Raw genomic sequence first — 22,270 nt, 5'->3', positions numbered from 1 at the left:
GGAATATTCTATATGGAGTTTGATAGCTTACGCCCAGTTACAACTTTAATACAGTCAGTACATTTGATGCGAGAGAGATATATATAATCATGGTGCCTCTTATACATCTACGCAAGCATGAATAGTATAATATGTGAGCAATCGGTGAACAGGATTAACCATCATCCTTAATGCAAGATGTCGACAGTTGGGCTTGAATTGGCTCATGACCATTACGAACGCCGAGAATAAAAGTACGTACCCATGGTGGCTATATGAACCTTCCAAGCACTGCGGGTGTCCGTCAAAGAGCACTGAAACAGACCCAACTTAATATGTCTCGGCATTGCTGTAGGCTGATTCGCTTTCAGAATGCAGGTATATATTACCTTTTACCTAACACAAACAACATACGCTCCAGGGCTGTGTATTTTGTTGTTCTTTTTCGATACTTTGTGCCAATGACTTGCCACGGATGATGATCAGCAATATGTTTGCGTGGGCAGTGCATAAACCATATTATAGATCCAATAATAATATATCATCTCATTGAACCCTCGGATCGCACCGACAACCTCATGCACAAGACGAGGTGCGGGTAACACCACCTTCCAATCACCAGTCAAACGCCGTGCAAACAAAGGCAGTACATAATGATTATTTCCAAGTAAAAATTTCCCGCCCCCAGAAAATGATGTCATATAAATATCCAAGAGCCTCCAACCCCAATGATGAACAGGCGTGCAAAGAAGGCGTGCGTAATGCAGTCTTAGGGCTTGGCAATCGGATAGAACGCCGAACCTTCAACTATGACTGCAGTGTCAAGCCCAGCGGCCCATCACAACTTGTAGGAGTTCTGAGAGCAGAAGAAATGGGGGACATCGTCTAGCCTCTAGCAGCCTCGTGTAGATTGTAACGTGCCGGGTAATTTCGTAGTAGGGTGTGGACCTAACCCCCAACACTTGATATTGTAGGGCGAAGGATTGCGCGATGAAATATCCTAGGTGCGCCTTGTCCCACTTGATCGACACTTTTTGGGGGCGACGAGGCCCCCATTGGCCGTTAATGGTGGAACCCGGGAACATAGCGCGATGGGCTCATTCGGGCTATGCCGCTAGAGCCCTAGCCTCACGATAGCTTCTAGGCGTTATGACAACACACCGGACGTATTTAAGCATAAAGCCCCCAGATACTGGTTCTTTTCTCTTTCGTTCCTGCAGTTACTTAAGTAACCTACAAACACCTCCTTTTCACATCCATTTTATCTTCTCCATCTTATACCCGAAGTATATACTTCCTACAACCGCCACCATGCAGTACAAGTCTCTTGCAACCCTCTTCTTCGCCAGCATGGCCATCGCCGCCCCGGCCGACACCAGTGAATCCGTAGAAGAGAATCTTTCGGATATACTCCCCACTTCCATTGCTGAGGTTCTCGTAACCGCCGTCCCAACCTCATTCTGGGCCGAAGCCACCAACACCGCCGCTTTCCTTTCCCAAGTTGAGCAAGGCATCGTCTCTAACTCCTGGCCGACCTGGTACAGCAGCCTTCCCGACAGCGTGAAGGAGTACGTCACCACTGCCGTTGTCGGATACTATCCTTCCTTCGCATCGTCCATCTCCGCCGAGATCACCAGCTCCAGCGGTAGCAGCGCCCCCAGCACTGCCTCAGCAACCTCCACCGGTGCTTCCAGCTCTGGCGCTTCATCCTCTGGCGCATCGTCTTCTGACGCTTCGTCCTCTACCGATTCTACTTCTGCTACGGATTCATCTTCCTCCTCCACTGCCACTGGCTCGGACGCTGCTTCGTCCTCAGCTTCGGCATCGGCGTCCGGATCTGCTGCATCCACCAGTGCTGATGGTGGTGCCGCTCCTACTGGTATCACTATGAGCCTTGCTGGTGCCGCTGGTGTTCTGGGTCTTGCTCTCGCCCTGTAAGAATGGAACATTAGACATTCTTAAAGGATCTACGGTAGATTCAGGGGTACTTTTTCTATTTGCCGCATACGTTCGTTATGAAACGACTCTTTAGTTTCCATGTTTTTAACGAATTATTGAGCCCCTATGGCGAGCTCATACCTGATGTACTTACAACCTAATTTTGTCAATACGACTGCATCATCGCTTTTGAGTACACTTTCATTGTGATTATGAATCTTACAGTAGGTACAGAGTAGCAGTTTCATATCATGTATTCGGCCAAGTATTACCACACCTCCACTGCGCAATTTGAGCATTTCATTCCTCCTTCCACCCTGCTTGTGAGATCCCGACTGGCTTGTTGCAGGCCTGGATACCAACATAACAAAGTTGACTCCTAACAATCTAGTCCCGCGGGGCCCGATTTCAGACTTCCATAATGGGCACACGCATCATCAGAAGGACCAAGGTCCCTTTTCTTTCCCTTTTTCGAGGAGGGGGCCCAGGGAATGGAAACATACTTTCGACGGGCCGGAGTAGTTGGACGTTTATCTTTGTTTCCAGGTGTACTTGTTTCGGACTGGGACTATTCTTGGACACCCGCGCTTCCTGCCCTGCCATCATCAATGTAGGTTTGAATTCCAGATTTCATCGGGCCGTATTCTGGTCGGACTGGGCCTGTGACCAAAACAGGCGCCCAGGCCAGAAAGCCCTGGCTGTTTCGAGGCAAACCAGACTCTACCTGATTGGCGTGAAATCGTGATGCCTCCGTGAAATTCGCGTGCCTCATCTGAGGTTTGCGTGAGGTTTTTTTTCACCCGAGTATGACACACGGTAGTGATCTTCTCAGATCGATTTGAGAGATCTGATACAACTGAGCTTCGGGTTTTGTTGGGAGCGCTGTTGATAGATTCTGTGGCAGTTGTTTTATATTAGTATCCAGATAACTGCTTAGGGGACACTGAAAACTTACTATTGCTAGGGAGGACTTCTTGTCCTTTCACCGCTCCGGCTGTATCTTGTTCTTCCCATGCTCCAGACAAGTGTGAAGACTGCATCATGCGTTGCGGGTAGCCCAATGCGATGAAATAGTAATCCTCCGCAGACATCTCAACTACCCTTCCGTTAACACGACACCAGTACATGCCATTTTCCTGGCGCTCGAGCTGATCTGGGGTTGTTACTTCAGAAAGTATATCCATCCAAGTTACTATGGCGTATGAGCGTGTGGAAGATTGAACACGGCGCCTGTACGGTCTCTTGTTCGTCTGAGGTCTGGTAGAGACCTCAATGGAATCAGGGAGGATCAAGCAGAAAGGAGGACCACTGAAAAACTTGTTGCTACTATACCTATGTAGGCTTGCATTTCACAATAACGTTTCGATGATACAACTTATGTATGGACAGGATCCATTTGACGGCTAGTTAGATCGTCCATTATGGATGCATTTTCACTGCTTGCTGAGTAATAACAAAAGGAGTACACAAACAGTGAGTGCCCTCAAATAGTAGGAATGGTATTATGTATTACAAGGTAAGAACCAGATGAAGTACTAAAAGCTGCACATGTGCATGTTATGAAGCTAAGTGTTGACCAGTCGTACGAAGAATCCCATAGACCCTAGACGAAACTTCCTGCTAGATAAGAATTCACTGAGAACTTGGATTAGTCAAATGTCCAGAGCATTATCAAATAATGAAACATACCGCGAGCAAACTGATTGAGCTCTGGAAACTTGTTCAAATGTTATATCAGTTGAACGACCTGCAACAACCGACATCCAGGCTCATGTATCATCAGTAAACGTTCGGAAGGCCACTCTTGATTGGCGGTGATCCAGCCGTTTTGGATGGCCAATCAAGCTCGTACATGACCGTTGGGCCATGAGGTTGTCCGGGGGACCGGAATAGGGGGTATGGGGATAAATAGGGCGGGGCGGCGGCATAAGTAGGTTTTGGGACGGCGGCTGGTGGTGGCATTTTCCGGCTCGTTGGGAACGCCCGAATCGGCTAGGAGGGATTGTCATTCAAGAAGGCCAAATGAAGATGCAACGGGAGCTGTACTTTCAATACCACGATTTTGCTTGGGGGTTTAGCTTTAGCTGCCCTTTCCTCCAACCGGTCCACCCAAAGCTTCAGTGTGAGCCAGCGGTGGAAAACACCGAACTTCTTATGATAGGCCTTCTCAACATCGGCCGCGGGTATTCCTGCGTCTAACTGCTTCTTGAACCAGGCTGGGGCGTGCTGCTTCTCGTAGTCGGTGAAGTTATTCCGTGTTCGCTTTTGTCCTTTGCGTCGTGTTCCTGTGGTGGAAGATGAGGGCTCCGGTTTGATGGGTGTGTCGACCTTTTCTTTCCACATTGGCAGTTCTTCACCAAGGTCGTTGGTTTCGATATTTGTTGGGGACGGAGCGGCCTCAATCTTTTGCTTTTTCGGAGGGGGTCGCATCAAGTCCGAGCTGCCATGGAGCTGGTGTTTTGCTGACATGTCTCCTTGGAATTGTTTAAACTGTTGTGTACCATCCCGGCTTTGTGCAACCTCGGGCTTTCTGTTGCTGAGAAGTCCAGAGACCGACACTCCCATTTTGTTATCAAATGGCTTCTGGTTGCTGTCGGCGATGAGATTGGTGGGATTTGAATTCTCTTGTTGGCGTGGGTTGTCAAACACAGCATCATGATCGTCACTGTCACTGTCAAGAGACACTTCTTTTGAGACAGGGATGGTGAAAGGGATGTCGGATCCACTTGAGACTCCCGAGCTTTCGGATGAACTGCGTGCACGGGTATCGTGTGCCTTGACAGAGATCGTGAGACGACGTGACTCGTTTGGGGTAGGGTACTGTGCACCGGGGGTTTGCGGCGTACGGGACCTTTTCACGGGGTCTCGAATACCTTGAAGCTTAGATCGGCGTTTCTTCAGTGCCAGCTGGAGACGCTTCAGTTTCTCCACGTCTGTTCCCATTAGTATGTCTCCCATGATCTACGCGCATAAAAAGAAAAGAAAAGAAAAGAAAAATCAAAAGAAACTGGGAAGTACGGACATTTGATTTTTTGGTCAAGTTCTTCCAAGACGTCTGCCTCGATGGCCAAAGTGATTCTGGACTCCCTCTCGGCGTCAGTGGGACTTGGCCACAGGTAGGAGTTTGCCGGGAGGAAGCATCGGTTGAGAAGGATGCTTTTGTGAAGAGACTCATCAATCTGAACGAGGTTTCCTTGATCGTAACAGTAGTATGAGCCGTCACTTTGCTTTTCGAAACTGCCGTGTCGGAAAATGTTGACCCAGCTAATAGACGCATCGTTCTCACTTCTAGACGGCCCAGAGTCCGACGAAGACGGAGGATGAATGCCCAATGTTTGCCTCAGACGCGTCTCGACGGTGTAACTTTCAAGTGGCTCGTCTGAGAAATATTGGGTGAAAGTCTCATCGTTGTCAAGGACAGCCTGATAGGACTGCATTAACCTGAGACCATCCTGTGGCAGGGACTCAAATTTTGGCAGTTGGGACCGGACGCCCTCTCGATACGTCCACCATTTGATGGGATGGTTAGGACCACCATCCATTTTCAGGTAGTTGTGCTGTTGGTAACGTTAGTCTTTAGCTAAGCGTTAGAGTTGGCTAGCCGGTCTCACATAAGGCAGTGTAAAAACCGTCACTTGTGCAGGTTTCTGGGTATGGAAACGCGAACTGAAAAGTGAAAAGTTTGGAATGTTGAAAGATGAAAGATGAGAGACGAGCGCGATAAATGAGCAAACACTAGGAATTATTTCCTAGACCTTTTCCAACCCCCCTGTCGCAAAATGTGCTCAGGTGTGTTTGGATAAATCGTGGTCGAAGGGCAGTTGTCACAGACGTGATAAATACCAGTACTGAAACCACGTAATTTTCAACACTTCACACACTATTAACGTAAGCTAGTTGAGTCACCTAGGCACTTCAAGTGAATTTATGTAAATGTATGATGGCTTCCAAGGTTCTAAGCCTAGTTATTATAGGAAAACCAAATAGTTCTCCTAATCGCTGAGGGGAAATTTGCGACACACTTTTCTGGTTTGCGGACACTATTAATTGAGACCAACAAGCGAGGCCCACAGTTTATTGGGGAACCAGGCGTCTCAAGTCCACCGCAGTCCTCAGTCACACTTTAGCCTAGGGGTTCTTCGACCTCTAAAGGGATTCCTATAAACGCCGTGAGTGACAACTTTTACTTTCCTGTGCTGCATATCAAGACTCGATTACTCGCCGACATGCGCCCGACCTTGGGAGTCTACGTGCATATCCAACAGCGCTTTCACCGCTATCTATTCGTTGGTAGATTAGACTTAGGCATTAGTGTTCCAAGTAATCCGGCCCCAGCTACTCCGTATACGAGATGTATATCAATATAATTTGGAAAACCATTAGACTGGAAGGAAGGCAAATCAGTAAAGTTTAGTGCAGTCTCAACAAATGATGTCATTAAGAACATAAACACACTCCAACTTTTACGATATACGGAGTACGGAGTACATATTCAACTGATGATTTGGTTTTCAACACCTGTGCAGAGTTTTCAAAATGCCCCTATGTACGGACACGGTATTTTCCACCATATTTTTACATCTGTATTATTGGTGGTGTTTGACTATTTTCCATCATATTATTCTTCAATGTTTGATCTATGTCTTCTTTATTTCATTATTCCAATTGACTTTATCTACCTGATCCATTAGCTAGTATTATGAAGGTTGAATGTAATAAGCTTTCAAATTATTCCTACAAATTGTTTACTCCGTACACATACCTTATATGTACCAGTAGTTGCCGTCATCGTATCCATGACATATTAATTACATAATTTACACTATAATTTACAAGATATTCATAGGATTGAAATTATTGCGTTGGACCATGTATTTTTCAACTTTACTTTAAAAATTCTCAGGATGAGAATACGAGTAAAAATGGGAAGGATTGAATAGATCACCTTCTCCCTTTCAAGGATGGCCAACACAGAGGATGATGGTGGCGGCCGGAAGCCCGCGTTAGGCGAAAAATTTGCCGTCGATAGTATACAAAGAGGCGGCCTGGAGATTAGTTCTCACAGGTTATCATATATGCAATAATCGTACGGAGTAGAGATAGCGACCAAGGTTGGGCTAGGAATTTAAACCACAAACCTCCTATATAAGTGCCCCTATATAAGCCCCTATATAAACGGCCCTATATAAAGAAAGGACCACATCAAAAAGTGGGACCATAATACAAAGCCCATCACGTGATCGTTAAAATCAATCGAGGGCGAAAAGCCTCAAACAAACCCCATCCAATTACGCCAAACATCCCTCAAGCGACGCTTGCCCAAATCAAGATGTGGATCAACTGCGGGAAACTCTCAGACTTCACGCAGGCGCGATACGTAGTCCGTCTGACCACAAACAAGAAAGTGGTTCTATTCAGGCTCCCGACGATCGACAAATCAAGCTTGAAATTCAACGAGACCAATGATGGCTGGTCGTACTACGCCATGGAGGCAGAATGCCCACATGCCGGCGGTCCGATGGCCGATTCCTCGGTTGATATCGAGGACTCGGCGTATGTCGTGTCGTGCCCGTGGCATGCATACGATTTCAATGTAGAGACCGGTGAATCCAGCGTCGGTATTAAGGCCTGCACGTTCCCTGTGGATGTGCGCGGGGAGTTTGTTGCGCTGGATTTCCCCGTTGAGGATGGGGTTAGCGTGGGACTTACTAGTGTCGATCCTGTTAGTGAGAAGGTTAAGCTCAAGCACCCGCGACCTACGGAGACGGCTGCTGCGATCACTACTGCTATTGCTTCTGTTTCTATTTCTGAATCTGCTTCTGCGGATCGAGAGGATCCCGGCATAGCGACTTATCTCGGCGACGACGCGACATTATGTGACTGGGCCGCGCACGTTCTCAACACCGCCAATCCAGAGCACAAGATCGAGCTGACTACACATCTTTTCTCCATTTTCACTGCTAGAGAGGCTTCCGATTCACCCATGCCGCTTGGCAGAGGAACCGTCGCTCCGCCTGACCAGCCGCCACGCGAGAAAATGGAAACCGTTGACCCGGGCCACATGCCGAAGGCAGGACGAGGCGGGACCTTGAAGAGCCGCATTGCCATGCTCCATGCACTAGCCAATATCGAACTGTGGGCTATCGATCTGGCTATCGATATCTGCATCCGCTTCGCGACATTCCAAACCGAAGGGACGTCCCAGGAACTCCCACGCGCATTCTTCTACGACTGGCTGAAGGTCGCGAACGACGAGGCTAAGCACTTCTCCCTCCTCCGCACCAGACTCGAGGAGATGGGATCTAGCTTTGGTTCGCTACCGGTACACCACAGTCTGTGGCTATCGGCAACTGAAACTGCATACGACCTCCGAGCGAGAATTAGTATTATCGCGCTGGTACACGAGGCTCGAGGCTTGGATGTCAACCCCATGACGATTGAGAAGTTCCGCAAAGCTGGTGATGGCGAGAGTGTGGCGACGCTGGAGATTATTCACAACGATGAAATTACACATGTTACGACTGGTCATCGGTGGTTGACGTGGATCTGCGCCCAGGAGGGGACGGATCCTGTTCAGGTGTTCCGGTCGAATGTACAGAGGCATTTCAAGGGTCCGATTCGGGGACCATTTAATGAAGAAGCGCGCTTGCAGGCTGGAATGGACAAGCGTTATTATGAGAACTCGTGTGTTCCCAGTGCGGGAATTGCAGCTTCATGACCGGGCACGACGATTGAAAGGAAAGGGAAACGCTTTACGTTGAAACATGATGTCACGCGGTTGATCAGCGATTTGATCATTTCTCCTGCTAGTGTTTTTTTTTTTTTTTTTTTTTTTGATATCCCAATCTTGAACTAGCAGAATGTACATAGAAAGAAAGCAAGCATTTCATATTCATTATTTCGCTGAAATCGCTATTAACAGTAAACATTAGGAGGTCCTGACTCCCGACCGTCGATCATTAAGTGCCATTTAAAGAGCCAAATCACCCAAGCGACCGTGGGAATATCTAGACGTATTCAGTCTTCAGCTGGACCTTGGAGCAGCTGGAGGGGATGGTGGGGGTGTAGTATCGGTTCAGGTAGAATAGCTGGGGCGCATTGTGGTACCAATCACAGACTGTTTGGAGATGTTAATGCCATGGTCTTAAAAATGTGGATAAAGAACAAAGACGCGGGGTGTTTCTTACCGAGCCAGCCACCGAAGCCGCTGCTTTCCGACCATTGGAAGTTGTCGCCCTTGATGGAGTACCCTGAACTGCCGCCGCTGCCGGCGTTGATAACCATTGGTTCCCAGGCTAAAGAGAAAGAAAATATCAGGTTAGTCCAGACTGCAATATGACAAAGAAGACTTTTTCCAAAGTATGTGGCGATACTCACAACCATAGTTGGTGTTGCCGGTGGCAATCAGTCCCCAAGGGAATTCAGACTTCAAATCAGCGAGTGCGTTCGTTCCATTCAGATAGAAAGGACTGGCTATGCTGGCATCCTTGGTGAGAACGGCGTCGTTGAGACCTGCGCCCGTGTGGTAGGCGTAGACGTATAGGTCGTTGTGATCCGCATTGGTGGCGCCGGTAGACTTGAGGTGGAAGTTTTTGGACTGTCTGGTCGTGAGAGGAGCTGCGACGGCAGAACTAGCCAGCAGGAGAAGGGATGCGAGGAACTTCATTTTGGTGTTTTTGGAAGTGATGTTTTGAGGTGATGTGAGAGGAAGATTTGTTTCGAAGTGGGAAGTTAAAAGGTAATAAGGTGGGAGGCTGGAGATTGGAGATTGGAGATTGGAGATTGGAGGCTGGGGTTTATTTTCAGTTGAAATGTAAAAAAAAAAGAAAGAACAAGAGGGAAGGCAATATTTATGTGCATGGACTGTTTACGACGAACTTTTAGATGTGGGGATACACCATCATAGCATGTCTTTTACAGATGATTTTCTGATTACTTGCTCTTTTGGAAATTAATAGCGAACTCCATTTCTGTATAGGCCCTCCAGTCGGAGGTTCATATTTTAGAAGACCAGGCAAAGAAACACTCCCCAAGAGATGATCATCCCCCCATCGACAACAGATATTGCATTGATCGCTGGAGGTCATGATGTCAACCGAACAACCAAAAATGGGTCTGTACCAGTGATGTGTTGGGGTGGCGAAAATCTTACTCCATCAAGCCTAAGTGGGACTGGGGTTGCGAGGAACTACGAAGAACTAGAGAATTGGCGGAGGGGAAGTGAGACATTTTTATTCGGCTTCGGGCATCTATGAGAATAAATTAGCATGTTTATCATCTTCAAATGTCCGTTGTAACATCACTTCTTGATAGCTGAGACCTATTTCGTCTTTCTCAAGGTCGATTTGCTGAAAACTGTTAGTGAGAAATCGTCTAAGCAAACGAACAAGCTATTTCCATAATATCATATGACAGTAAAAGATGATGAGCTGAGACAAAGAGGACGATTTACTGCAAGCTGCCGATGGCTTTTCTGATTGGAGTTCGAGGTGGCTTCAGTAGGACGCCTCTACGATGTAAGGCCCGCCGCATATCTCAAGTGTTGTATGCCAAGGTTGCTTTTGTAAATCCCAATCTCACAGCATCGGGCTTGAAGTAATATCGCCGACTATTTAAAGGTTAACAAACTAGTTCCACTCTACCAAGGCTATGGTGTCATAGTTTATTTATTTGAAGCCTTTGGCAACGTGCCGAAGATAGCTCTCACCATAAACACACCTCGTTACATGAACGTACTGACTTTTATATTGCCCTACCAGTCACAGTATCTTTTTTAAAACTCCAATTGAAGTTTATGCCTTGTTACGATGTATATTGTCTCTCACTGACCGGTGGGGTTATTATGGTATGTTGGGATCGAATACGGAGTAGTTAACCCCTATATTGAAGTCAAATCCACCCGAGATCGTGATATGCAATGGCAACCAAGGTCGGTTCTATAGCCAAGAAACCTGCCCCGTTGGCATTGGTATAACGTCATTGATCTGTTGCAAGCTGGACATATGGGCGTTGATGTTCCTTGCACGGTGCGACCGTGCAGGGGGTTTCAGATCAATTAGATTGGATACATCGCAATTACCACTACTTTGTAGCCCTAGGACTCTGAAACTCACGTAGTACATGATAGATCATGAAATGTTAATATTTCAAACGGTATCTCCACGAGAGAATAATCGATAAACTCTACAAGAAGCCCTAGAATTGCACCAGCTATTCCGTTCCGCGAAGACGAACAAAAGCGCGGGTGTTCCGACAAAACAAAAGCCCCAAGACTTCCCCAATGTTTACATCTGCTTGGCGCAGCGGAGGCTGGGATAACCCCCCGACATCGGCTACAGGCCATATCTCATACGGTTGCCATGTTTCTCTCTAATCCTGCGGTACTATGCGATGTCCAACAATGTTTTTAAAACTCGCGGCGTTGCTCCTGGTGACATGCGAGTCACTGGCTGATATCCCTCCGCTGTATCGGTCGCGACCATATGACCTTGGAGCGTTCGATCGATGGCCTCACCAGCTGTACCACTCATCCAACGCGATTGGACCTATCCTGAATATTCATGAGGAAAGTGCACAGTGTTATAATGAGAGCATTTACACCGTTGTGCCCTATTGGGGAAAGCAAGTGAATATTCCGGGAGTGATGCTCCTCGATACAAAAGGGTATCTCGTCTGGCACTCGACCGGGTATGTCACAGCAGACGTACAATCCTTTCGAGGAGAAGACTACATTGTCTCCCTTTCTATAGATTCAAGCTATTATGCATTGGTAAGTTGTTGATTGGCAGCATTGTATTAGGAATGGCTCTAATGTCCTTTAGATAAACTCCCGCTACGAGGAAGTTTACCAAATCCGTTCAGGAAATGGATGGCAGCTCGATGCGCACGAGTTAACCTTGAGCCCCTCAGGGACGGCACTGCTGGTGATCAATGGTGTCTTCGCGGTGAACCAAACAACGTTCGAGGCACCACCGGAAGTCGAATTCATTCTGGATGCAGGGTTCCAGGAGATCGAAGTCCAGACAGGAGAGGTATTATTCGAGTGGCGAGCTTCAGACCATTATACCTTTGAGGAGTACTATCATTTCCAGCCGGGCGATGGTAAAAGCGAAAAAACCGCACCGGATTTATTCCATGTCAACAGCATCGAGAAAGACGATCTTGGCAATTACCTCATCTCCTGTCGAATGATGAGCTCTATTGTCTATGTCGATGGTCGAACCGGTGTTGTGATCTGGAAGTTAGGAGGGAAAGGAAATATGTTTAAAGACCTATCTGGTGGTGCCGCGACAGCTTTCAATGGTCAGCACCATGCCCGGTTCCACGAAAATGGGCGGATTGTTTCAATCTTCGACAACGGGAACTGCCCTGGTCGTCCAGTAACAGGTCCAACCCGGGGCCTGACGGTGGGTTTGGACACTGAGAAGATGACTGTGCAGTTGCAGCATGAATACATCAGTCCGAATAGTGTTCTCACGGATAACAGTGGATCGATGCAAATCTTGGATAGCGGCAATGTGGTTCTAGGCTTTGGCCCGAACGCGAACTGGGCTGAATACGCCTCGAACGGATCTCTGCTCTGCAATGTTCATATGGGACCCGAGACATTCTTCAATAGTGGGGAAATCCGCAGCTACCGGATCTCGAAGAGTCCCCGGGTTGGTCATCCTCAGGCCATGCCAGAGATTGCTGTGGATGATGCACGAGTGTATGTGAGTTGGAATGGAGCCACGGAGGTGTCTATGTGGTCTTTGAATGGGACCGATATTGAGGGTGTCGGAGGAGAGTCGGTCTGCTTGGGGAGATTTCCCAAAGACGGCTTTGAGACGGAGATACCTGCTCCTACCAACCCGACGGGTCGGTATTTGTTTGTCAGTGCTCTGGATAGAGCCGGTCAGGTTCTCGGGTCAACTTCTACGGTGCAGTGGCCTTCTAAGCCTAGACAGGGTATTGTACACCAGGGTCTTTGAAGTCCTCTAGCATAGAAAATGTTACCATTCACACGGATGTAACTGTCATGGCAACTCTTGGATATTAAGGCCAGATGTCGCTTTGTTTGTATTTTGTTAATTCTTTGTATGTTTTCTCTATTTTTAGACCTTCAAAATGTTGTGCCTAGGTGCGCTAACTGTTTATTTTTCTTAGTGATCTTCCGCCAGGGGCCACCCTCAGGAAATGTAAATGTAAATGTGAATTATCATAAATCCTATTCGCTAAACCCTACAATTGGTTTCTATAAATTCAAGCTGTATATTTCTACTCTGTACATGCGTACCAATTGTATATTAGCTGGATTTTTCTCTGTAAAATGTCAAGTTGCTGGGATGTTCAGGGGGGAAAATGTTTCCCGCCCAAGAACCCCCTGAATTAGATTGGAATGATATACGGAGTACCACAAATCATGATTCATTGATAGCGACACCTTCAACTACTGTCGGATGCCAACGGATAGTTTGATCTCTAATTGAAAATACTCGATCGAATGTTAGAAACGTTCAAAATGTTGTTTTGACAGTTCACATAACTTCCAGGACCCACAGTTGAATCCCGAAATCTCTTCGCGCCCCTGACGCGTTGTCTGATTAGGAGATTATCCAGCGTACTCGCTAGGCATCGATCATTCTATGTTCTTTATAAACTCGGAAATTCCGGAAATTATCTTTTGTTACAAGACTTAATTGGACACGGGTTAGTACCTACATATGTACTTGTTGGATTACATTGGACATTGGACATTGACAAGACTAGCACTGCTTTGCCGTACTAAGGCATCATGGATCCCTCTACATATACAGATCCCGAGCTCACTTACCAAGATCGACTGGTGATCGATGCTATCGTTGAGCCTCAACCCAGTTCAAATGGTAACACTCCTGCATCGTCGATCAAATCAATAAACTAACAAAAATCCAGACAAAACAAGTGCACAGTCATTGGACAAGCTGAGCACGGAAGAAACCATCCAAAAGCTTCACAATCTCAATGATCCTTCTCACGTAGAATTTGATCCTACCATCTCTCAATTCTGGGATACCCCGCTGCTGCGGGCCAAGCTACCCGCCCCTATCCAGAAGTACGTGCTCACGCCATACATCAACTGGGCAAAGGGCATCGTGCGATACCAGACCGATGTGGTCATGGTAACGCACCTTATTCTCTACTTCACCACTATTGTCCCAAGTGCTGCATTCCTATATTACCGATTCTCTTACCTCCACGGTGCCTTGCACTGGCTCATGCAAGGCTTCTATTGTGGCGCTTTCACCCTGATGAAGCACCAACACATCCACATGAATGGAGTCTTGAACTCAAAATTACATCTATTCGACACGCTTTTCCCGTACCTGCTGGACCCCATGCACGGACACACGTGGAACTCTTACTATTACCACCACATCAAGCACCACCACGTTGAGGGTAACGGCGGAGATGATCTGAGTACAACAATGTACTACGACCGCGACAGCATCCCTGACTTCCTAACCTATGTGGGCCGGTTCATCCTTTTCATTTGGCTGGAACTCCCACTGTACTTCTGGAGAAAGGGACAGTTCAAGTATGCAGCCAAATGCGCCTTCTGGGAGGTGGGCAGCTACGTTGCCATTTACATGCTCTACAACTACGTCAATGCACGCGCCACCACGTTCGTGTTCATTCTTCCGCTCACTGTCATGCGTCTGGGCTTGATGGTCGGTAACTGGGGCCAACATGCTTTCGTGGATCCCGCCGACCCTGATTCGGATTACCTGTCCAGTATCACGCTGATTGATGTTCCGGTGAGTTTCTATCAGTCTGTTTAACATGTGGAATCAAGACTAACAAATAGCAGAGTAACCGATTCTCCTTCAATGACGGCTACCACACTTCTCACCACCTGAACCCGCGTCGCCACTGGAGAGATCACCCTGTCGCTTTCCTCAAACAGAAAGACGCCTATGCTAAGGAAGATGCTCTGGTCTTCCGAAATGTCGATTACATTTTCATTACTGTGAACCTACTTCGGAAGAACTACGAGTTCCTGGCTAAATGTATGATCCCCATCGGTGATCAAGCTAACTGGACCATGGAGGAGCGAATGGAGGTGCTACGTCGTCGGACGCGAAAGTTCCCCAAACCGTCTTCGAAAAAGAGTGAATAAAAGGCGTTGGATTTTGAAATTTTGTGCCTGATAGACAAGTCTGTTCTACGTTCTTGATTTATTGTACTCATAAAACAGTTGATCTAGAAATTTCGCATTGAATGCATGTATATTTCGCCAAGACTCGAGATTAGTAGCATTTTCTCGTTTCGCTCGGAGGACCAAGCTTTGCTATATTACTCCGCATAAAGTGCTTTTCGAGGGCATTAGCAGTCCTCTCATGATACCATATCAACTCAGTGCGATTTGAATCCTATGATCAATGGTCCTTTCTATGATTCACCTCTACAAATCCTTTTGACCGAACGAGAGTAAATGTTTTTTTTTCCATTCGTTCCCAAAGGCACGCGACGCTGGCGATTAGTGGATCTCGTGAGATATTGCGGAGACCAAAACTGCAATAGATAAATGTTGTTTAATTTGTACTAGCAGATCTATACTTCTTGGCATAGCCTAATTAGGAAAATCATACAAGGAAAAGGGTTTAATGGTGCCCCACGAGTAACCAATATGGGTTTAGGGTTAGGTTCAGGCTGGCTAATCACTGTCTATGTACCCCCTACCTACATATTGTAAAATTAGACATAGGTCGGCTAGTCTGGCGAATAAGAGATAAACAGGCCATACATCAATTTTGGGGGCTAAAGCCACGGCTGAGATGTTTTCTTCAGATCGTGGTTAATTGGTGATCTTTCGTTCGTCAGATGAATCAAGTGACGAATAGGGCAAGCTTCATTCTTCTATACATATATATTCTTCTATCTCTGCCCAAAACCCCGACATTTAATGCATCTCTCATTTCAAAACACTTCATCTCAAACCAACCCCATAGAGCCCGACAGGTAATACCTAGGTGAGCTGAACCTCGACTCTAAATGCAACGATAAGGGATGGCATATTGGGGCCAAACATGGAAATGCTGAAGCAAACCAACCAGTGCAACCCTATGCAATACGTGAGGACCCCTAATCGCCTCTTCCTATCGAAAATAAACCACTGTCTTCTCCACTGACCCGAACTGGTAAGAACCAGGAACATCTCTCCTGATCATTCTTTTGACTTAATGATGTTTTTTAGCCCCCGATTTTGTTTTCTGTATTCGAGGCATTCTTTTTGGCAGATCCATTGAGGGAATTCGCTAATTCATGCCGACGGTTGAAACCCGCTTGAAAATACATCCACTACCGCGGGGTGTTAGAGGGTTCGCTTCACATAGCATTGGGCTGATTGGTAATACCGACGACGCCAAGCTGGAATTTCTTTGATTGGATTTGTTCTCAAGAAGACTTTATGGTGGTTTGATACGTTATGAACAATTATATGAATCCATGGACCAGTATCCCGAAGTCCGGCTAAATTTCTAGTTCCAATTAGGTTGACTGATATAGCGAAAAACTACTACTGCCCAGTAATCTCCCGGTTCGACATCATCTAATAGCAATTCGATTCTATGGAGCATATAGGGTGGAGAGTTGATATTATGAGAGAGCACTCCACATCCACATCCACATGTGTACTGCAGGAAATACGATGATTGGCACACTTTCATGCTCGTTCTTGCACCATATGCTTTTATAGAAAGTGCTAATTCCCCTGCAGATGCCCAGACTGCCAAGGGAGAAAAGATATTGTTGATCGTCCGCCATATCCACTTTCCGTATTGTTGATAGCGGCAATTAGCAACATATATGAACCTTGGAATACCTCGGAATATCCAGAAGATTCATCTTTTGTATCAGAACTAGTCAGACATTCAGTCTCATAGACTGTCCAGTGACATGTTTTCCGCATCTATTCTGCTTTCCGTAGGCACATGGGCGACGGTTGTCCTCCAAGCAACCGCCGTCCCCTACGGCCCATCCTCCAACAAAAGCATCCGAGACAGCAGCGATGACCCCTGCGGCCCAGTCGGAGAGTTCACAAAAAACCCCACCATTGAGAAATGGACCAAAGCCGAAACTGACGACTGGCTTAATGACTGGTGGACCGAGAACGCCGACAAACGGACAAGCAATGCACACGGATTCGCCGGTGCTTTTGGCCAATACGCACTGGGCCAGCCTGGCTGGTCGTGCCAGAATAACGGCAACGACGCCAACTGCGATATCCCGGTTTGTAATAACCCCAAGATTAACGCCCTAGGCAAGAACACCGAGGAGACGTACTATGTTCTGCAGGCGCTCAACAATCTACACGGCTTCTTCTTGGGTCTAGAGCAATCGTTCAATATCGCTGCCGTTGTCGCCGCTCTGGATAACGATGAGATCGTGAATAACTTTTGGCATGATGAGAATGCGTGGAATCCAACAGTCTTGAAGGAGATCCTGAATGCAATCGCTACTGTGCTTGGTGTTGCTGTTGCCGGATTGGGTGCGCCTGCTCTCTCGTCGGTGATGGAGGGTACTCTTGTGCCCGCCATCGCGGGAGCAGCTTCGGGCATGGTTAGCGGTGGAGTTGGTGCAGCCAATATAGCTATTTCTTCGACGTGAGTCTCCCCCTATCCAAGAGAGATCTCCGATTGGTACTATTACTAACCTCCTGTACAGAGACACGTCCGATATCACCCAGGCCAATCTCGGCCATATTATGGCGCAGGCAGTAACTGATATCGCAGGCTCATTCATTAGTACAAACAACGAGCTGATGTTCGGTAATGGCTATGGAGACTCTGGTGGCGATATCCGCAATTACCTCCAAGGTGGAGCGTGGGTCAACTATCCGGGACTGCAGAAGAACGGAGCCCGGGATTCCATGATCGCTATCATGCAGTCGATGATGATAAACTCTCTCTGGCGTATGCAGCGTGTGTTTATTCTCGGCGGTGGCTCCTGCGGCGACGGCGAGGATATCGGTCGAGGTATTGCCGACTCCGGCGACAATGTTATCTGCGATGAGAACAACCGCGCCTGGTACCTGTACTACTGGCAGAGACAGAATGTCGCATCGAAGAAGCACGATGGATGGGTTGCTCGGCCCTGGGGATCCGATCGCATGGGCGCATCTCCTCTGTACGGGAAGGACGGTGGCGCTGGGCCATTCTGGAAGAATCTTAATCCATTAGTATGTGGTTGGTCCCAACAAGTATATAATATACATTTGCATACTAACCCTTTCTTCTCCTTAGGACGCCATTAAGTCCTCTCTCAAGTCCTTCCAGGCTGCTGGCAACAACTACGACGTGTCGACCTTTACCAGTCGTATGGGCGACATCTTTGCTTCCGGGGCTAACGCTTACTCGGAAGGTGCGAGTATGGAAGGTCTCTGGACTATCCCTGTGTGCAATGTCAGTAAAACTATCAACAACCCCGACTACATTTACTCCAAGAAGGGGGATATCCTCCACCCGTACGGGTTCGACGAACGTCCCTACTGGTGTGGGCCGATCTGTGAAATGGATAAGGACAAGACGACGGAGTTCTACAAGGCGGCCAACTTCAAGGATGACTTTGAGAAACCGTTCCTGGCGGGATGTGATGCCTGGATCATGGAGGGGGATGGGGCTAATGGTGTTTATTGGGATTGGACTACCAACAAGGAGTACACGCGTGGTCAGTCTGACTGAGTGGAGGATTCCTCTTTACAGTTCATTGTTGGTGAGATGTAGATGTCGTTAGGCCTAGATTTTAGAGACCACTCGGTCATTATATCTTTGTATTGAGTCAGAAGTCCACTCCTTGATTTTTAAATAAAGCATTCCAGAGTCTGCCGGGTAGTTTCCACTTCTGTCGCTTCAAAGTGCGAAGGGAAGATGGAGAAGGACATCCATCTTCCACCTTCCAAACATACCGTGGAATTGGTCGGAGCTCGTCAACTCTCACTTGTGAGGTGTGTCTTGTGTGCTGGCCCCTTCTTCTCGGCTCATGACAGAGCTTGAGATTGTCCTGGAACAAGTCTATTTCCAGCGCTTGTGTGAATTCTTTCTTCTCCTGGGCGTCTTGGGGCGGGCTGGCGAGGAAACAAGATCCATCCTGGACCGGCGATAGCGAAGTCCCTGGAGCATACTTTCGCATATCCTCCAGTTAACTCCCGCACTCACTCCACAGCTTGACGAGGCGTGTCCAATGGCTGCGATCCGCTTTCTGATCATCCGGTAGAAGCCTCCCCAGGTCTGCAACATCCCGGTCTTCCTAGGTACTAGGTAGATATCAATCACAGTAAAGGGGGGGGAAGGTGCAGACAACCGGGCTATTTTACGTCGTCCCTTGGTAAAATCCTGGATCTACCTCCGACTCCTAAGACTATATCTACTAAGCCTAAACAGGATAATGGCTACCTACATACTAGATACCTACCTAAGGTAGGTAGTTACGTAGGTTCCAAGGTCATATGTACTTATACCTGTGGATTCACTGCGTGTGTCAACACGAACCAAGCCTAAACCAGACTGATTCCAATACATAAAGCTTGTTCTTCATGGCTGAACTTCTTCCGACGCTCCATTGGGTAGCAGGTGGCTTCTATCCATGTGCCTATTCAACAAATGATGTACATGGAAAAGTCGTTTCGTACATTTTGAGTTTTTCTACCCATAACACCAACGAGGCGGGAAATAACCATAAAAAAAGACATCTAAACACTACCAAAAACGCGTCACAAGGCCGCATAAGCGGCCGACTATTCTTGTACACTTGTAAATTAACAATTAAATGGTAGGTAGGTTGACTCTATACCCTGCAAATGACGGTGGATGACTAAATACTGCTGGCAATATCCATGGATTATCCGATGAGAGAGTTAAGCTCCGATGGCGTATTTCGTCGCCCGTCCATGGGGTAACCCTCCAGACAGCATCGGCACCGCCTGAGTTATGTGACTGCCCAGTTGTGGCTGGTGCCTGATTAATCAGGTGTAATCATATTGGAACCTTCCAATCTTGAAATACTTGCTTGTTTGTGAGTCTCAAGGCTTCTCCCGAGGTCCTTCCTTCCTCTCTCTTTATTGTTAGCCTGTAATACGACTGGTTGAATCTGCTTCTTGCTCCTTGCCTTTCCACCACAGCTGAGCTTCCTCAACCCCGCCAATACCCAAGCAACGAGCGCGGCTCACGCGGTCACCAAGATACAACAATCTTTTGAGATTACATTTCCCTGGGTTGAGGCCAAAGAAGAGACCTTGTGATCACCTCGCGGAAACCTGAAAGCTGTTCGTCCCTTTCCATATGTGATCCACTTTACTTTCCTCCTTTTAATGAAAAAGGTGACCCCAGAGAGACTTGACCCAGGTGAAGGTCATCACGATGCGGAGAACTACGCCGAAAATACGGAAGTCCTACTCCAATGGGCATGGTACCTCACTGGTGGGAACACCACCAAGCCCATCCCTCCTCCCATAATCGAGGAGAATGAAGAGGATGAGTGCGGGGACTTGGGGAAGTGGGAGCGGCGATACAGGGAGGACAGCCAAGATGAGTGCCTGGGTGATCTGGGAAGACGAAGTTCCCTTGAGAAGGGGAGCGATGAACAGTTTGTGATGTCTGTGGACATCGAAAGACAAGTCACAGAGAAGCCGGATGAGTAGATGAAGATTCTGTCCAAGTTGCGAAATTCGGCATGAGCCTAAAGGCAAGGGGACCGACACACATCGACACCCAGGTGAATGTTCAATATTGCATTCTCCTATGCTTTGAGCAAATCGGCGAGGCATAGTTAAGCGTGCAGGCCTTCAAAATGGCGCTGAGACATCGCCGGGTATGCACAGATTCTGCAGAAAATGCGCGGACATCGGCCACTCGTGGATTGCACACTACAATGTATGCCGACTTTGTCCGGCATGTTGACTACCGTGAGCGCCCACCATGAGCCCCTCCATTTGAATGTGTCTCCAGGCGTGCAGAACCGGATCTTCAAATCATGATTCATTCACCAAAACACTCAAACAAAAGAGATCACGCCGGCCTTCTATCCCAACAAGGGAAAACATCTTTGCAGACCTCAAGGTCATCACTGAGAGTCGTGAGGGCCCAAAGAAGACCATCTTCATTGCCACAATTCGGTGTCATGGAGGTATTGAATGGGCTGGCTGGCTGGCAATGGTTGAAACCAGGATGATCGATATACTCAACATCCGGGCAAATATGCACACACATGCCAAGTATGCCAAGTGGCGGAGGCCGAGACATCACCCCCAACTTTGCAAATCAAAGGTTATACATGGGAAGATCTCTCGCATAAAGCATGCTTTTTTTACCGCCTTCGTGTTGTACGTACATGACAAGGCCGCGCAAGCGGCCGACTATTCTTGTAATATTATACATGGAAAATCGTTTTGCACATTTCAAGTTTTCACCGCGTATATTCTGTATATACGGCCGCTTATGCGACTTTGTCGTATCTTTTTGGAAGTCTTTCGAGACCTCGGGATCTCCTTTTATTAGACTTGTTCTGTTTTCGACGATAGAGGCGAAAGACTCATATACCCCACGAGCCTCGCGTAAAGCACGGTCTAAGAATATGTATGACTTGAATTCGACATTCGTTTTACATGGTGCCTGTTCTATACGGTTGTCAGCCATGGCGTGAGAGCAGTTCCTATAGATAGATGTGGGAAATGATTCCAGCGCACAAGCACGAGGCGGGCTGTGAAATCAGAATGGGTCCAACCAACTGTAAAAAAGTGCAGCTTCTACTCCGTACTTATCCAATGCTTTCGACAGGGGGGAATTCCCAATTTTCAAAGCAATTAGATACATCGCAAAGATCAACAGCACCTAGACCAATAATAATACTAGGCGTGAAAATGGGAAGTATACTAGCAACGTTGAAACAAAGAAATGTCACAATTGCTCCTGCCAAATCAGGAACACTGCACAGCTGTTTTCCGGGCCCCGGGCTGCTCATTTCCCTTTACCCCGTACTTTATCCAAAGGCTCGACCTAGCCCCCAGGGCTGTGAATGCGTCAGGACTTTCCTATGAATTATGAAAACACCGTAACTCGGTGGCCCCGTAATATATTCATCTCCTTTAATTCATTAGCTCAGTTTTTGTATACTTAGATGACTTGGGAAGAACAACAATTCCCCTAAAAAAAGGACCTTGACTAATTTTAGGGAGGCTGAACCCACCAGTTGACTTTAGCATCCAAAAGAATACCAAGCAGCGCGAGAGGAAGAAGTCTTGCTTGGTTACCACATCGATTATAAAATTACCATAGTCTATTGTACATCAAGAACATATTACAAAGTGAAAACCTGCCTTTCCATAATCCAATCCTTCCAA

General features: G+C 47.3%; 9 protein-coding genes across 9 annotated transcripts; 6 read left to right on the top strand and 3 right to left on the bottom strand.

The window, feature by feature from the left end:
- Positions 1-1,290: 1,290 nt before the first annotated feature.
- N7455_010462 (uncharacterized protein) lies at positions 1,291-1,917 on the top strand (the record flags this gene model as incomplete). The annotated part of the gene is made up of 1 exon (XM_040954978.2): positions 1,291-1,917. One exon carries the CDS (start codon positions 1,291-1,293, stop codon positions 1,915-1,917), a length of 627 nt encoding a protein of 208 aa, XP_040814717.2.
- Positions 1,918-2,485: 568 nt separating this feature from the next.
- Positions 2,486-3,008, bottom strand: N7455_010461 (uncharacterized protein; the record flags this gene model as incomplete). The annotated part of the gene is made up of 3 exons (XM_065606460.1): positions 2,486-2,689; positions 2,733-2,812; positions 2,873-3,008. The coding sequence occupies 3 exons, from the start codon at positions 3,006-3,008 to the stop codon at positions 2,486-2,488; spliced, it is 420 nt and encodes a 139-aa protein (XP_065460423.1).
- Positions 3,009-3,696: 688 nt separating this feature from the next.
- Positions 3,697-5,459, bottom strand: N7455_010460 (uncharacterized protein; the record flags this gene model as incomplete). Its single annotated transcript, XM_065606459.1, has 3 exons — positions 3,697-3,909; positions 3,964-4,850; positions 4,940-5,459. The coding sequence occupies 3 exons, from the start codon at positions 5,457-5,459 to the stop codon at positions 3,697-3,699; spliced, it is 1,620 nt and encodes a 539-aa protein (XP_065460422.1).
- A 1,787-nt stretch (positions 5,460-7,246) lies between these two features.
- Positions 7,247-8,635, top strand: N7455_010459 (Rieske [2Fe-2S] domain protein; the record flags this gene model as incomplete). Its single annotated transcript, XM_040954863.2, has 1 exon — positions 7,247-8,635. One exon carries the CDS (start codon positions 7,247-7,249, stop codon positions 8,633-8,635), a length of 1,389 nt encoding a protein of 462 aa, XP_040814529.2.
- Positions 8,636-8,924: 289 nt separating this feature from the next.
- N7455_010458 (uncharacterized protein) lies at positions 8,925-9,583 on the bottom strand (the record flags this gene model as incomplete). Its single annotated transcript, XM_040954935.1, has 3 exons — positions 8,925-9,034; positions 9,105-9,212; positions 9,295-9,583. 3 exons carry the CDS (start codon positions 9,581-9,583, stop codon positions 8,925-8,927), a joined length of 507 nt encoding a protein of 168 aa, XP_040814737.1.
- Positions 9,584-11,302: 1,719 nt separating this feature from the next.
- N7455_010457 (uncharacterized protein) lies at positions 11,303-12,887 on the top strand (the record flags this gene model as incomplete). Its single annotated transcript, XM_040955002.2, has 2 exons — positions 11,303-11,686; positions 11,739-12,887. 2 exons carry the CDS (start codon positions 11,303-11,305, stop codon positions 12,885-12,887), a joined length of 1,533 nt encoding a protein of 510 aa, XP_040814538.2.
- An 803-nt stretch (positions 12,888-13,690) lies between these two features.
- N7455_010456 (uncharacterized protein) lies at positions 13,691-15,055 on the top strand (the record flags this gene model as incomplete). Its single annotated transcript, XM_040955007.2, has 3 exons — positions 13,691-13,781; positions 13,831-14,693; positions 14,747-15,055. The coding sequence occupies 3 exons, from the start codon at positions 13,691-13,693 to the stop codon at positions 15,053-15,055; spliced, it is 1,263 nt and encodes a 420-aa protein (XP_040814537.2).
- A 1,559-nt stretch (positions 15,056-16,614) lies between these two features.
- N7455_010455 (uncharacterized protein) lies at positions 16,615-18,695 on the top strand. The gene is made up of 3 exons (XM_040954902.2): positions 16,615-17,540; positions 17,602-18,115; positions 18,180-18,695. Exons 1-3 carry the CDS (start codon positions 16,834-16,836, stop codon positions 18,615-18,617), a joined length of 1,659 nt encoding a protein of 552 aa, XP_040814735.1. The 5' UTR covers positions 16,615-16,833; the 3' UTR covers positions 18,618-18,695.
- A 1,547-nt stretch (positions 18,696-20,242) lies between these two features.
- On the top strand, positions 20,243-20,572 carry N7455_010454 (uncharacterized protein; the record flags this gene model as incomplete). The annotated part of the gene is made up of 1 exon (XM_040954814.2): positions 20,243-20,572. One exon carries the CDS (start codon positions 20,243-20,245, stop codon positions 20,570-20,572), a length of 330 nt encoding a protein of 109 aa, XP_040814768.2.
- Between the last annotated feature and the right edge of the window lie 1,698 nt (positions 20,573-22,270).

Source organism: Penicillium solitum (assembly GCF_028829755.1).
Source record: "Penicillium solitum strain IBT 25940 chromosome Unknown utg000008l_segment0_segment0, whole genome shotgun sequence".
NCBI lineage: Eukaryota > Fungi > Ascomycota > Eurotiomycetes > Eurotiales > Aspergillaceae > Penicillium > Penicillium solitum.
The sequence above is the reverse complement of the archived record's forward strand: the minus strand, read 5'-3'. Positions and strand labels throughout refer to the sequence as shown.

Bases quoted from the DNA above. Each gene is read 5' to 3' on its own strand.
- N7455_010455 (XM_040954902.2), top strand. From the start codon at position 16,834: ATGTTTTCCGCATCTATTCTGCTTTCCGTAGGCACATGGGCGACGGTT. The intron at 17,541-17,601 runs GTGAGTCTCCCC...CCTCCTGTACAG, and splicing joins AATATAGCTATTTCTTCGAC to AGACACGTCCGATATCACCC. The intron at 18,116-18,179 runs GTATGTGGTTGG...TCTTCTCCTTAG, and splicing joins GGAAGAATCTTAATCCATTA to GACGCCATTAAGTCCTCTCT.